General features: G+C 43.3%; 1 protein-coding gene across 1 annotated transcript in view; it reads right to left on the bottom strand.

Moving 5' to 3' along the window:
• The window catches only part of ZC3H6 (zinc finger CCCH-type containing 6), a 54,599-nt gene extending 40,481 nt beyond the window's left edge, over nucleotides 1–14,118 (bottom strand). The window contains exon 1 of the mRNA XM_019714518.3: nucleotides 13,740–14,118. Coding sequence (XP_019570077.3) covers nucleotides 13,740–13,771 — 32 coding nt within the window. The 5' untranslated portion in view covers nucleotides 13,772–14,118. The remainder of the gene's footprint in view (nucleotides 1–13,739) is intronic.

Below are 14,118 nucleotides of genomic sequence, written 5' to 3'. Positions count from 1 at the left end.
AAAGTAGATTAGGGGCTGCCAAGCATATTAGAGGGAGAAATAGGGAATGACTGCCAATGGGTACGGGCTTCCCATTTTGAGTGATAAAAATGCTCTAAAATTAGACAGTGGTGATAGTTGCACAATTCTGTGAATATGTTAAAAACCAATGAATTATATACTTTTAAAAGGGGGAGTTTTATCTCAATGAAGCTGTAATTTAAGAATACTCAAAAAAGATTCTACTTCTAGATTTAAGTACCTAGATTAGAGACAACTGGAGAAAATCATGACATACCATGGTATAAAGACTCCAAAATTGGTGAATGCCCTCATGGTCCCTGACACGTCCCTATGCTGAGGCCATTATTCACCAGATCTTCATAAACTGACACACCTCATGGAGGAGGCTACCTTCCTCATTCTGGTTTTATTGGCTAGTAAAAGAAATTAACCTGAACCAATCAGAGTTACGTCCTCCTTGGGAGAGGCTGTGTTCACTACAACGAGGACATTTATCAGATCTTTTCACAGCCAAGGAGCACACGTTAGACCAACATACCAGTTTCCTTGGGTGGAAACTGTCGCTCCTACACTTGTCTCTTCAGGCCTCATCCTGATCTGGCCTGTCCCTCTCCTGTCCCACAGATGGTAGTGTGGGGAGTTGCTGTGCCCAGTGCCGGGACACCTTGTATGTCTGCACGGTGGCCACGCGGGCACCCTGCCATCCTCCAGAGCCCAGAAAGACAGGCAGTCTTGGGGCCGCTGCCACAAGACTTTCCACCCACGGTGGTCCGTGGGAGGCTGCTGGCAGGCAGGTTGTCACCCACCTCGCCTGCTCCTCATGCTACAGCTCAGGCTGAAAAATGCCTAGCTGCAGTGTGGAAGCTGCTCCTCATTACCTGTGATCACCACGCCTCTTTGGTCTCAGGATCCTCCTGCAGGACGAAGGACACATGGAGCTGAGGCCTTCCTGATCTTGCATTTGTGGTCTATGTTGGTAACAAGCCAGCTGTATCTGTCAGCAGGCCTCACAGAAAACACGCTGGGTCTATGGTTTGCCTGCACCTGCTCCATCTGCTCCCCCAACCTGCAGAGCTTACACGTGACTCTCTGGACTAAGCCTTGACCCAACTCCCCGCCTGACACCTCCCAAACTTGGTACTTCTGCCTGAGGGAAGTACTGGCTGCTCAAACTGGGCCATGGAAGAGACCTTGAACATTTGCATCCTATGTGGCTTATCGTGTTTGTTTCAGAAAAAGTTTTTTACATGTCACCAGTGGTACAGTCTGGGTATCTGTGGCCAGCAAAGTGCTTTTGTCCTTGTCCTTTATCCAACACATTCTGACACTCTGGAATGTATCTGATTTGCTGAAATCCAGCATATCCCTTTATGACCATCTAAAGCCATGGAAATTTTTACTTGTTTTACTCAAGCCAGTCTTAGAATCTGTCAAAGCCTCGACCCAAATACCAACCCCTTCAGGAATAGGACTTGGTACAAGTGATTCCTCCTTTTTTACAACTGTACGTTGCCCTTCTAGTCTTTATTTCCCGAATCAACAACATGCTTACTCATGTCTGCCTCACCAAAGCCTAATTTGCACATGCAAATAACACCTGTATGTAACAATGCAACAATCGGACAATTTCAGATCTTTCCTTCCCCACTCCTTTAGGAGACCATGTTTCTCTGCTTGTGTCTGAAGGGACACTGACGTCCCTGGAGAAACAAAGTGTTACTCCTTCGTGCTGGAATCATGAGGGCACCATTTTCAACTATAGGAGTCACATAACTTGAAAAATTTATCAAGGTTGTTACTAACATTGACTGATATGTAAATAATACTATAAAGCCCTAGCAGTACAACCCATTAGAGTCACTGATCCAAGTGTCTATAGACAACACACAGCCCTAGATCCCTTGCTGGGAAGCCAAGAAAAATATATGAAACACTCTAACAGTTCTGGCTGCCCATGGGATGATGCCAAGGGAACACAGACTAAAAGAAACGACAACTTGGGGCCGGCCCGGTGGCTCAGGCAGTTGAAGCTCTGTGTTCATGGTGCCGAAGGCTGCTGGTTCGATTCCCACATGGGCCTGTGGGCTCTCAACCACAAGGTTGCCGGTTTAACTCGACTCCCACAAGGGATGGTGGCCTCCGCCCCCTGCAACTAAGATTGAACACTGCATCTTGAGCTGAGCTACTGCTGAGCTCCGGGATGGCTCAGTTGGTTGGAGCGCGTCCTCTCAACCACAAGGTTGCCGGTTCGACTCCCGCAAGGGATGGTGGGCTGTGCCCCCTGCAACTAATAATGGCAACTGGACCTGGAGCTGAATGGCGCCCTCCACAACTAAGATTGAAAGGCTTGGAAAAAAATCCTGGAAGTACACTGTTCCCCAGTGGAGTCCTGTTCCCCTTTCCCAATGCAATCTTAAAAAAAAAAAAAGAAAAAAAGAAAAAGAAAGGACAACTTGACCGTGAAAAGTGCACTCAAGAACGTCAGGATCTGCTGTCCTGGTCAAAGTGAGGGGCTCCTCGGTCATCACCGAACGTGCCTCCAGCTTCCCCTAACAATATGCTGCCCTTACTCATGCCCCAGTGCCTGGTCCCCAGAGTCAGATGTGCTCCTGCACAGCTGTCATTTCATCACATGGCACAAAAATTTATTTTGCAACAGAAGGAAAACAAAAGGATTCTGATACTCAGTCTAGCCAAATACCAAGGAAGGAGTTTGAGTGGAACCCCCACAAAGATTGTCACCCATAAAGCAGTGAACTGCTGCTCTCCACGTGGGTAGGACTAGGGGGCTAAAATAAAACTGCCCAGTCCCCAGCACGTGCACCCAGAAGTGCTAGCAGATGTCCTCGAGCCTACCAGCTCTCTCAGATCCATCCTCAAATGTCTTTGTAAAGCAATGCCTGCACTTTTGTGACATAAGCAGGAAAACAATCAAAAGAATTTCTAGTTGCTAAATGAACCAATCAGAATTAACACCCAGAATTTCCCCCAATATTCAAGAAGCTTTTCATTTTCCTCTTTTTATCACCCCACTTTCAGCATGGAGAGACACACTGAAGGTGTTTCTTACCCAAGCAAGCAGATTAACTTTTTTTTTTAAGCTCTGGTAGAGTTTTATTATTCCCTGAAAGGTATTTATAGAGCCTTTTATTAAACAAACTATAAACTATATAAATAAGTCACAGTTAAAATTCTAACGAGTAAGATGATGCTAAGACGAAGATGACTACACACCTGACTGATTTTAGATGTGACGGCAAGTTTGGCTCTGAGCTTCAGTAAACAAGGCTGGGACTTAAAACAAAGAGCTTCAGGACAGAAGCAGACCAGCTGTCCAAGAGAAGCACTTTCTTCTGCGTGAGAGACCGGAGAGCAGCTTCCGAGTCCTCATGAAGACACTGCCGATACAATGGACACTATCCTCAGTAGTGTCCACACAACCAACACAACAGCTTTTCACTGATGGCACACCCCAGTCTGAACCAAGGGCATGCTGCCAGTTCAACAGAGAAAAAGCAGTGCCAAGAGGAAACGAGTAATACTGTCTAAGAACACGAGTGCCTGATGCTCGGATTTAACCTAGGGATGAGGCCCACAACACCCAGAGCAGTGATTCTCGAAAACTGTGTGGATAGAATTTTCTGTCCCCCTAGGAGAAAAAAAAAGCCATTCATTCGTTCAGCAGGTATTTATTCAGCGCCTCCTCAGTTGGGGACACACTGGCAAACAAGAAAGAGATGGCTTTCTTTTCGCATGAAGTTTTCAATGGAGTGGTCGGGCAGACAGACAGACAGACACCAGAGCATCAGGTAAATATAAAGTGACAGCCACACAAGTAAAGGAGGAGGTAAACAGTGCTGGAGCCACACGTAGGGAAGAGTCTGGAAAGCTCCCTGAGAAGGTCCTGAATGCACTGAGATGAGGAGTTAGCCCAGGTAAGGGGTGGGGAGGGACCTCGGGCAGACAGGAAATCGGATGCGTGAAACTTCTGTGTAGAATCGAGACAGGAACCGAGACAAGACCAGGGTGGCTGGACCATGAAGAAAAGTGCGGAGGCCAGCACATTATGCAGGAGTGATGGGTAGCACAGACCACGCAGAGCTCTGAGCAGCTGGAGTCTAAGAGAAAGAGGAAGCACGGGTGTTTCTAGGAAAGGAGGTGGTATGGACAGAGAGTGAAGAACAGGTCCAGGGGGCAGACTGGCGAGGGGAGGCAGGCAGGCCGCACTGCAGTGATACAGAGACAGCCTGAAGAATGGCGCACTCACGCAGATACACCCTCGGTCACTGATGGGGATGCTGTTTCTTTTAACAGTGTTGAGGCAGAAAAAATTGGTTGAAAACTACTAATATCGAGAAATGAATAAACTATTTCCCTTCAGGCACTCCTCCATGAATATTGCAAACATTCCCATGATTTATACCTTTAAAATGTCACCTAATTATTATTGCTGAGGCCATTCTTTCACTAGGATGAAGATTTTCCTTCAAAATGGTAAGAATAAAAATGAATGTGTTAATTTTCTGTATCACAGCAAGGCATAATCGCAATCATTGCAGCCTCAAAAATTTCAAAGTAGGCACAATTATCTGGGGTAGGTAATGAACACACCAGTAACATTAAATGAAACATCTAATTCAAGCAACGTACCTTCCTGGGGAACTTCCCAGTATAAACTTGGTGCAGATACACCATGACGTTATTAAGTTAAAAGACCTCTGAACAAAGGAAAGGAGTCCTTATGGGACATTGATGCTTTTATTTAAACACATTTTCAGGAAATAAAAAAGGACAAATGAGCCACACACACATTACTCAACTAAAGAACTTGGAAATGGGCAAATTCAAAAGAATAAGAAAGAAAATAATAAATGTAAGGACAGAAATCAACAAAATGGAGAAAACAATAGAGAATGTACATAAAATGCCAGCCTATTGTTGAAAGAAGTATGACCATTCGTCACTCACTATTGCACCAGTTGGCCTCAGTGGTTCTACCATCACTCAAACCTATGAACAAACAGAAAACGTACATGATTCCTTTCTAGCCATACCTTTAAAAGAGGACACGTTAACTTTGTTGTTTTCCCCATAAAGGCCAAAGAGTGTCTGGAACAGAACCTTTAAAAAGCTTGGGGCCATCAGAGGATTATGGATATCTGACTTTAACAAATAATTTAAAAATAATTCTCAATTTTTATTCCACATTTTTTATTATCTAATTCTCTCACTAGTTGCCTATCTTTGATTCCAGCTGTGTTCCTGATAAAGTAACAGTAATTCTGAAGCAAAATAACATCTGGATTCCAATTTGTAGTAAAGATAAAAAATATGATGATAGTTAACAATTTGCTGCCAAGCATGTTGTTGGGTCAGTTCATTTCATCTTCATGTGAACTCTGAAATACTGCCACTACCCCAGTAAACAGGCGAAGAGAGGAGACAGAGAGCCTAACTATCTCTGCGAGCAGACGACAGAGCTAGAGCCCGAAGCCCAGGCAGGCAGCTTCCGGGCCCATCACTCTCAACCATGTGTTTGTTCTCAGGAAGAACTTGCCAACAGTCAAAGCAGCTAATGGCAGCTAATGTGAAGATGCTTTACGAACCTCACCAACCAGTGCACAGGATGTGGGGGTGTATACTGTAAGTTTTTCCACACTTTTATACATTTAGAACTTTTCATAATAAAATGTTGGCGAAAAGACTTCACCAATGCACCATTTACGTGGTATTTTAAGAGATGATACAAAAAACTGTTAAGGTCTGGAAATTGCATTTCTGACATGCAAAAGTAAACCTGAGTTACTTCAGCTCTACAGGAGCCATTTTATTGTTTGTCAGGAAATGGTAGCCAGCAGGCTAGACCAGCTGGAGTGATGATACAGGACTTGTAGTTATGACACGCTATAGGATTTTTTTATTGAACAGTATTTTTTTAAGTGCTCAAAAGAAATTAGTCAAAATTTTTATTGTACAGATTTTTAAAGAGATAAAAGGCTTAAATCATGCGGAGATGGAAAATGAGTCTCCCCATTTCATTCCAGGGTCCCAGACAAATTGATGACAGTGGTGCAGTGGAGGTGAAAGCCCCCACATCACAGTCAGACGTGGAAGGAAAGAAGGGATGCTGGAGAAATGGAAATTGCTGTTATTGCTAAAGTTTGCCACTTAATCAAAACAAAAAGGGGCAAAACACCAATATCCAAGAAAGAGAGTAGAATACTAACAAAGCCAGAACAGCAATTTTCACCTAAAGTTAAAGAGAACCCACACCAAAATCAAACAAAAAAACCCCTCCTGTTTAATGAGGACCCAGGGTTCTGGCAAAGCGGGGTCATCTGAAACTGGAATTTGAAGCAGCAGTTTTAAACAAGAATAAGCAACAATAGATTTCTTAAGAGGAATAAGTAATGCTGTACATTCATGGCATATTGAAACCGAACACGTAAGAAGACGTCATTCATTGCAGGATAGAACAGAAGCTTAGAGCCAGAAAGATCTGGTTCAAGTTCTGCTTCCCAGCCTTATGCTCCCTGTATGACCTGGACCAAGTGAGTTCACCCCTAATACTCAGTCTCGCCTGTCCACCGTGCAGCTGGGGCCAAGCGGGAGAAGGTTAGGTGAGCACTGAGCACTGAGCCTAGCATACGGCCCTTTGCTCTCGTGATTACTTGAAATAGATGCATTAAATAAAATGTGTACAATAAATCACAGGGATTTTCACTGAAATTGGGGAAGGTTATAAACCCAAGAAGCATAGATTCTTAAATAAGAGGAAATTTCCATTTTCCTTCACAGAATAGCAATGAAAAACTGTCCCAAACAAGGAAACGCAGAAAGGAAGCTGGGATGGACCAAGCTGGAGTCTGTTCCTGAGGGTGCTTCCACTTCTCCATTATTCAGCAACACTTAGCAACTGCTTGTGTGGCAGCCCCATGTCTCCGAAGTCTCCTGACCGCAATAACACCACACAAGACGGAGTGTAGTGCCTAATGCTGAGTGACTGCGGTGACAACCAATACTCACGATGACCCAGAGGAACTTAGAAAAGGACAGATCAGTAAGACGGGAAGGTATGCCATGTATTTACAGAGTTCTTTTGCAAACATTTAAAAATAAAATTGGTTTCTGATAAAATACCTGGTAGTGCTGAATTCCCTGCCACCATCCAATACCAGACAGAACTTTGCTGTATATATTAATCTATGAAATTAAGAATTTAAAAAAATATCCTTAAACTTGTATGTCTGACAGTTGTACGTTTGGCACCACTGTGATGTACAACTCCAGGGGGCATCTCTGCATAAAAGAACATGCTGGCAGCCATACACTGGAGGCTGACCTGCTGAATTCCAGGTCACCATCTCTGTTGAGCGTTTTGGTAGCCAGATCGCCAGTCTGTCCAGGTGAAAACATAACTCCACTGAGTAACAAGGGGGTCACAAACTCAAGTTCCTAAGTAGTCAGGCAGGTCACTTAATGAGTGGAGCCGACCTTGGGTGCCGAGTTTGCATAGAAAGTAAGAGTGGTAGGACTGCGGAGACGGGAGAGCATGAGGCAAGCTTGGAGGCATTCAAACGCAAGTATTTTTAAACCTCCTGTCAGGCAAACCACAACGTGGGCAGACTTTAGGCCTGAAGGCCACCTGTTTGCAAATCCTGCAGCATTCTTTCATTCAAGTTTTTAAATGTCCTAATTTAGTACATCCTGTGGCCAGTTTTCAACCCTTACTTTCCTTTACCGGCTCTGTGATCATCCCTTCCTTGAAAATGTCTCCTTCCTTGGCTTCTAGAAAACTTGTCTCCTTAGCAGTCTCCTGCATGTATCTGGGAGATCTCAGCATTTCAACTAACATCTCTGCTGAAAACCCCCAGATCTTTTTTCCAGTTCTATCAACTCTAACAAATATCTCATGAATTTTGCTTTTCGTCTGCTTTCCCATTGCCAGTGCTTTTGATCAGGAGCTCATTACCCAATTTCTAGATGGTTACAGTGGCTTTAACTCATTCCTTCCATGTTCCACATCCATCCAGCAGCAAATCCAATTGGTTCTACCTCAAACCATATTCCAAATCCAACCATTCTCACCCGCCAGCCTAAACCATCATCACCCGTCACTCAGATTACTGCAGCAGCTTCCTTATCACCACTCTGACTACAGTGACCCTCGTCTGTTCGAGACCTCCACTGGCGCCCACCCCACTCACTCAAATCCAAGTTCCTCACAATCGCCTTGTTGCCCGTCTAACCTCATCCTCACTCACTGCTCTCACCTTGCTCATTCTCTTCTTGAGCCACACGGCTCCCTTGTTTCCCCTTAATGACACAAGGTTCATTCCTGGCTCACTTCCCCCCCCCCCCCCCCCGCCTTCTTTTCCCTTTATCTGGAATGCTCTTCCCCCAGATGTACTGGCCTGGATTATACCCTTGTTTCAGGGCTTTGCTCAAATGTTACTTTTTCAGTAAGTGCTTCCCTAAGCACCCTATTTAAAGTAGAAATACCCTCCCCACACCCATAGGATGTCCCATCTCCCTTTCTACTTTACTATCATCTAATACACTTGTTTTTCATGTTTATTGTCTCTCCAAAGAAAATGTAAGCTCCATTAGGTAAAGGATTATTTTCTTTACCGTCAGCTTCCCCAAGTCGAGAATACATATTTAATATTAAGGGCTTAATATTTAATGAGTTAAAATCCCTTACCTTGTCTTCCTTCTACTGACCTCCCTTTTAGTAGTCCACTTCCTCCTAGCCCCTGGTATCACACCCAAATTGCCTGCTTTGATCATTAACCTGCTTCAGAACTTTGATGAGATCTTTACATCTGTCAGGGTCTGAGCCCTAACTCACTGAAGCTTTTTTCTCATTCCCCAAAGTATGTTGCACACGCTCCACATACTAACACTTTTCCCAGCCCTGAATCTACTCTGCCATTTCATTTCATGCTTTTCACATAATTCTGCCTCTGCTTGGTCCAGCTTTTCCACAACGCCTCCCTGAAGGTCCCCCTGTATCACCACGGCACCCAGTCCCCACCTCCATTGTACCTGGTGCTGTCACTGTGTATTTACCGACCTGTTTCTCCACCTGGATCGTAAGATGCCAGAGAGCAAGTTCAGTGATGCTGTATTCAGATTTGTTTCCCCAGTGCTTACCACTGTACTTGGCACAGAAAAGTACGTTGAATGAAAATTTAATGATGGAAGTTAAAAGTGAATGAAATAGTTTATAAGGGGCTAGGAAAAGAAAGATGTCTTCCTAAGAGTCAAGTGCTTTCCAACATCAAACCTGAACGTGATGTATAATTTGAATTTTTTGCTAAAGAAAAAATCACTTAGGTAGAATCAAAAATAAATCAATGATAGTTTCAGTTTTGAAAGATTAAAAAAGTTCTGGAGATTGGCTGTACAACAATGTCAATGTATTTAACACCACTGAACCGTGCACTTAAAATGGTTAAGATGGTAAATCTTGTTATGTGCATTTTACCACAATTAAGAATAAAATTAATTAATTAATGGCCTAGTGAGGGAAGGTATTTATTTCAGTAAACACAGTAATTTACAAACCAGATACTGTGTAGAGCATCAAGTGAACTCCCTGATGTGAGAAAGGCATCTGAAATTTTTTAAAATTAAAATTACCAACTTATTAAAGTAGGAAGGGAGATTGGAAATAATCTAGTTCAACTACCTGATTTCACAAATAAGAAAAATAACCATGAAAAAGAACATCACTGAATTTGAGGAAAAACTGTGATCAGAACCCAGGTTTTATGCAGAACGCAAGGCTCTCAAAATGCCAGCACACTACATCACAATTAAAAAGGTGAGGGTTTGCACCTATGCATTATTTCCCTGTGCAAACCTAATGAAGAGGGAAATAATGCTGCAGGTAGGAGCTTGCACACCTGGCTTCTCACTGAGGCTCTACCTATGGAATCTCACATGACTTACGGCACACGGTAACGCAGCTACCTCAGAGATGAATGTGAGAACCAAATAAAAGCACTACTGCCAACGGAGTGTAACTATATCCTCCATCCTCATCCTCCAGATTCTCCACGAGAGGCAGTTAGCAAGGCTCCCATCCTTCTGTGGGTGTGAGGGAGACATGGGAGACATAAGCATAAGCCCCCACCATTCTGACGAGCTGGAGTTTTGTTGTTCTTGTTTTACATGAGGAAGAAAAGCAGGAAGAGGTGGGAAAGAAGGTAAGAAGGTCGTTCCTAACGGGCAAAGAAAGAATAACCTCCTCCCAAAAGAAAGGATTATCCATACCTCCTATCAAGGAAAGATTCTGAGAATTACAAGCTCTTATGTTGTTCATATTAAAACTATCTTTTCCCCCACTATGGGCCCTGTAAAGCTTTTCACCTTTAGCATACTTCAGAAAACCCTGCAATAGTTACTAGTACCGTGTTTCCCTGAAAACAAGACCAGGACTTACATTAATTTTTGCTCCATTAGGGCTTATGTTCAGGGGATGTCATCCTGAAAAATCGTGCTAGGGCTTATTTTCCAGTTAGGTCTTATTTTCGGGGAAACACAGTATCTCTTTCCTACTCTCCTGTAGATGTGTCCAAGGCAGAGACTCACAGTATTCAGCCTTTAAGTTTTCTGTGAATTGTTTTAATTGGGTCAACATCCAGCTGCCATATAAAGCTAGATGGCTGGAGTTGTGCCTAACAGAACTGGATGAAAGGGAAGAACTGAATGAATAAAGAGACAAGAATTTTATCTCCATTTGGACCCTCAACCCCTTTTCCACCTCTATCATTTATTTCTAAAGACTCAGGCAGAAGTCTTCTACTAACATTCCACATATCTACATGTTTACTTGCAAGTACTTTTACGTTAATAACACTTTATAGAAATACAATGTTTTCATCCCAAAGCATGAAAATATTTAGAGGGAAGTATACAAAATGAGTAATTTTTTAAAAAGCTAACTCATTTGGCAAACAAATCTTGTGCAAAATGTTCATATAAAACGTGCAAGAAAACATTTTTTAAAATGGAGAAAATTGTGCATTCTGTGTATTTCCATTTCTATTTAGCATCTCATGCTCATGTAAACTATAACAGTAATATTTTAATTTGTATAACCAAAACAGTTTTAAGTAAAAACCATAGATGTAACTTTTTTCCTGTACTCACAATATATCTTAATCTTCAGGAATGTCAGAAAAATAATATCCTTGAGACAATGCCTACCTCCAAATACGAGAATTCATCTATCTAAACAACCTAATTCACAGAAACTTTTATTACAGTATAAATGTAATATGGGAGTGCAAAATATTTGGGGGTTCCACAGATTAGTCCATTCCCCCACCCCCCACAATTTCTTAAGAATCACCCAGTGAGCATATTGAAAATACAGCTTACCCCTAGAGACACCGACTCAGCTGCTCTAGGCAGGACAAATGTTTCATTCCTCAGAGATCCTGATAATTAGCTAAAACTGGAAAACAGTGATCTAGTAAAGGGGTTCTCCAGTTGGCACATATTAGAATTACTTGAGGAGCTTTAAAAAAACCCCAAAACCCTAGCTAAAGCTGACATAGAAATGACATCGACACTTTTTAAGAAGCTCCCCAGAGATGGATGAGAACCACTTATCTTGCAGAACCCTCTTATGGATGAAGAAACGAGGCTTGCTCAAATTCACCAAACTAAGCGGTACCAAAGCTGGAGCTGGAACCATTTCTTCTGACCTCTAGCTCACTTTGTCTTTTGATGTACTCGTTTCATTTTCATGTTGGTTGACAAAAAAATGTATGAAGATAAATCACCTTTTTCATCAGAATAATACTGCTACTTAACAATTGAATGAATTAAACTGGAGCTAACGTTGTTGTTTCCGTAGTTATTAGAAAATATTTTCTTAGTCCTAATATAGAACAGACTAAATATCACTACTAATCTTTAGTTCCTACTAAGCTGTTAATACATTTTACAAAGAATTCTTTAAACTTTTCTTTTTAACTTCTAATTCAGTATTTTAAAATTTCAAACACCTTTTTAAAGTCTGGCATCACAGCTCCTTACTAGCAAAGTTATTTCAATACGAATTTGGCCACATGGTTTCTTCCTTATGTAGAATATATATAACTGCACTTCCTGAAGTGCTCTGTGAAAAGAGAACACATTTCCTTCTTCCAGACAAAAGGATGAATTTTAGGCTGCAGTAGCAGAACCCCATCACTAGTTTGTCCACAGATATTCAGAATAGGAAACTTCTCAAGATATTAGTTAACCCATTCCAAGAACTTTCTCATTTTAATAAGATCATGTAAAAAAAAATTCATGAAAAATGTGTCAAGGGCATTTTTAGGAGTGTTTTTTACTTTCTAAAAATTACTATATGTTTAATTGACTTACCTTCTGGCGGTGTACTTTTATTATTACACTACCAAAGTGGAAATATTTTTATTCCTCTCAAGGTTGCTATTTAGACATTTCAAATTTCTGTAATGTTTGTGATTTCTGCTTCTGGATTTTATAAAGGAGGGTTTGGAATGCTTTACCAAAAGCAGATCACATTACTCCACAGGGAGAACTTCAGTAATTTGTACACAGTCCAGAGTACAATGCATGCTGTTGACTATTTTTTCCCCAAAGGAGCAATTGCCAGATTCTAGATTTTTAAGTATTCTACCTAAGAATCAGATGCAACGGATTTTGCAATCATATTCAATGGATTCTAGTAATTTTAAAGGAAAGCTCTCCCTTTTTCTTACTCATTAAGATATCAATGTACAGTCAGTCATGTGCTGCTTAACTCATGGGATACACTGAGAAACACCTCGCGATTTCCTTATTGTGTGACCATCAGAGTGAACTTACACAAACCTGCATGGTATAGTCTCCTACTGGGATTGTATGTGCTATACACCTACAGGACTGGCATCGCAGGAGGTCTGTTTACACCACAAACACGTGAGCAATGCCTTGTGCTATGTCATTACTGCTACATCATGGGCCCACGGACATTTTTCAGCTCCATTACCGTGTAATCTTATAGGCCCACTGTTGTATATTTGGTCCATTGTTGACCCAAACGTCACAATGCGGCACAAGACTGTAAAAACCCAACCAAAACTTCAGTTTGCGCTATTTAAAATCTGTAAAGACCGCAAACTATTAAATGGAACCAAGAGCATGCCTCTAGAGGTGTAGCAAAAATGAAAAAAAGCAGGATCTCGGTTAAATGCTCCAACAAGATATAGTCTTCAGAAAACTGGGCTATAGGGGGTAATCCGTAGGGTTTTCACTTGAGAAAACTGTGCTGTACACTAAGGTTGGCGAAGCCTAAGTAGTTTGTGTTAACATTTTTAACGTGAAACGTGCCATTTCAAATACATGGCCTTTCGGGGTTGCTTAAAAATTTCCTTAAAAAAAAAAAAAAAAGCCAAATATGTTTATTTTTAGAAGTGTGCTAGGGTACCAAAGACAACACCGGCTATTACCAACTCGTGGCGGGTCCGGGCTGGCCCTGGCCCCAGCCCGGGGCTGGGGTCGCACGTGCGAAGGGAGGAGCGGGGGCCGGAAGGGCCCGCGCGCCAGGAAGGGACGGGACAGGAGTGGAGGGCGCCGGCCTCCCCGCGGCCGCCAGCCCGGCCTCCCAGGGCGCGTCTTGCGCGGCGGCCCCGGAGACGTCTCGGTCATGCAGGGCCCGCCCGCCCCCGCCCAGCCCTCTCCTCCGACACACAGACAGACAAGGTTCCGACCTGCCGCGCCCTGCGTGTTCACAGTCTGTCATGTTTGGTCAGGAGCGGGGCGGGGCTGCGGGCCGGCCTGCGGGGCGCGGGACCCCGGCCGCCCGCCGTGACGAGGCGGTAAAAACTCACGGTTACTAGTGAGCGACACAGACACAGACTTTCCAGTCTGTTAACAACCACGCCAGAGAGATGGGCTCTCTGCAAACACTGGGCGCGGCCGCGGCCGGCGCCGCCGCGCTAGTCTCTACTCGCCGCCGGCGGCCGAGGCTCGGGAGCGGGCGGGCGGGCGGCGCGCCGCGACGTAGGGGTTTGGACAGTGGCCGTGGCGGTGACTGCTCCTCACACACATGGCGGCCCCGGGACGGCGCTTGACAAGATGGCGTCGCGC

Source organism: Rhinolophus sinicus, chromosome 2 (assembly GCF_057876585.1).
Source record: "Rhinolophus sinicus isolate RSI-liver-muscle chromosome 2, RSI-T2T, whole genome shotgun sequence".
Classification (NCBI taxonomy): domain Eukaryota; kingdom Metazoa; phylum Chordata; class Mammalia; order Chiroptera; family Rhinolophidae; genus Rhinolophus; species Rhinolophus sinicus.
This window is presented reverse-complemented; position numbering and strand designations above follow the sequence as displayed.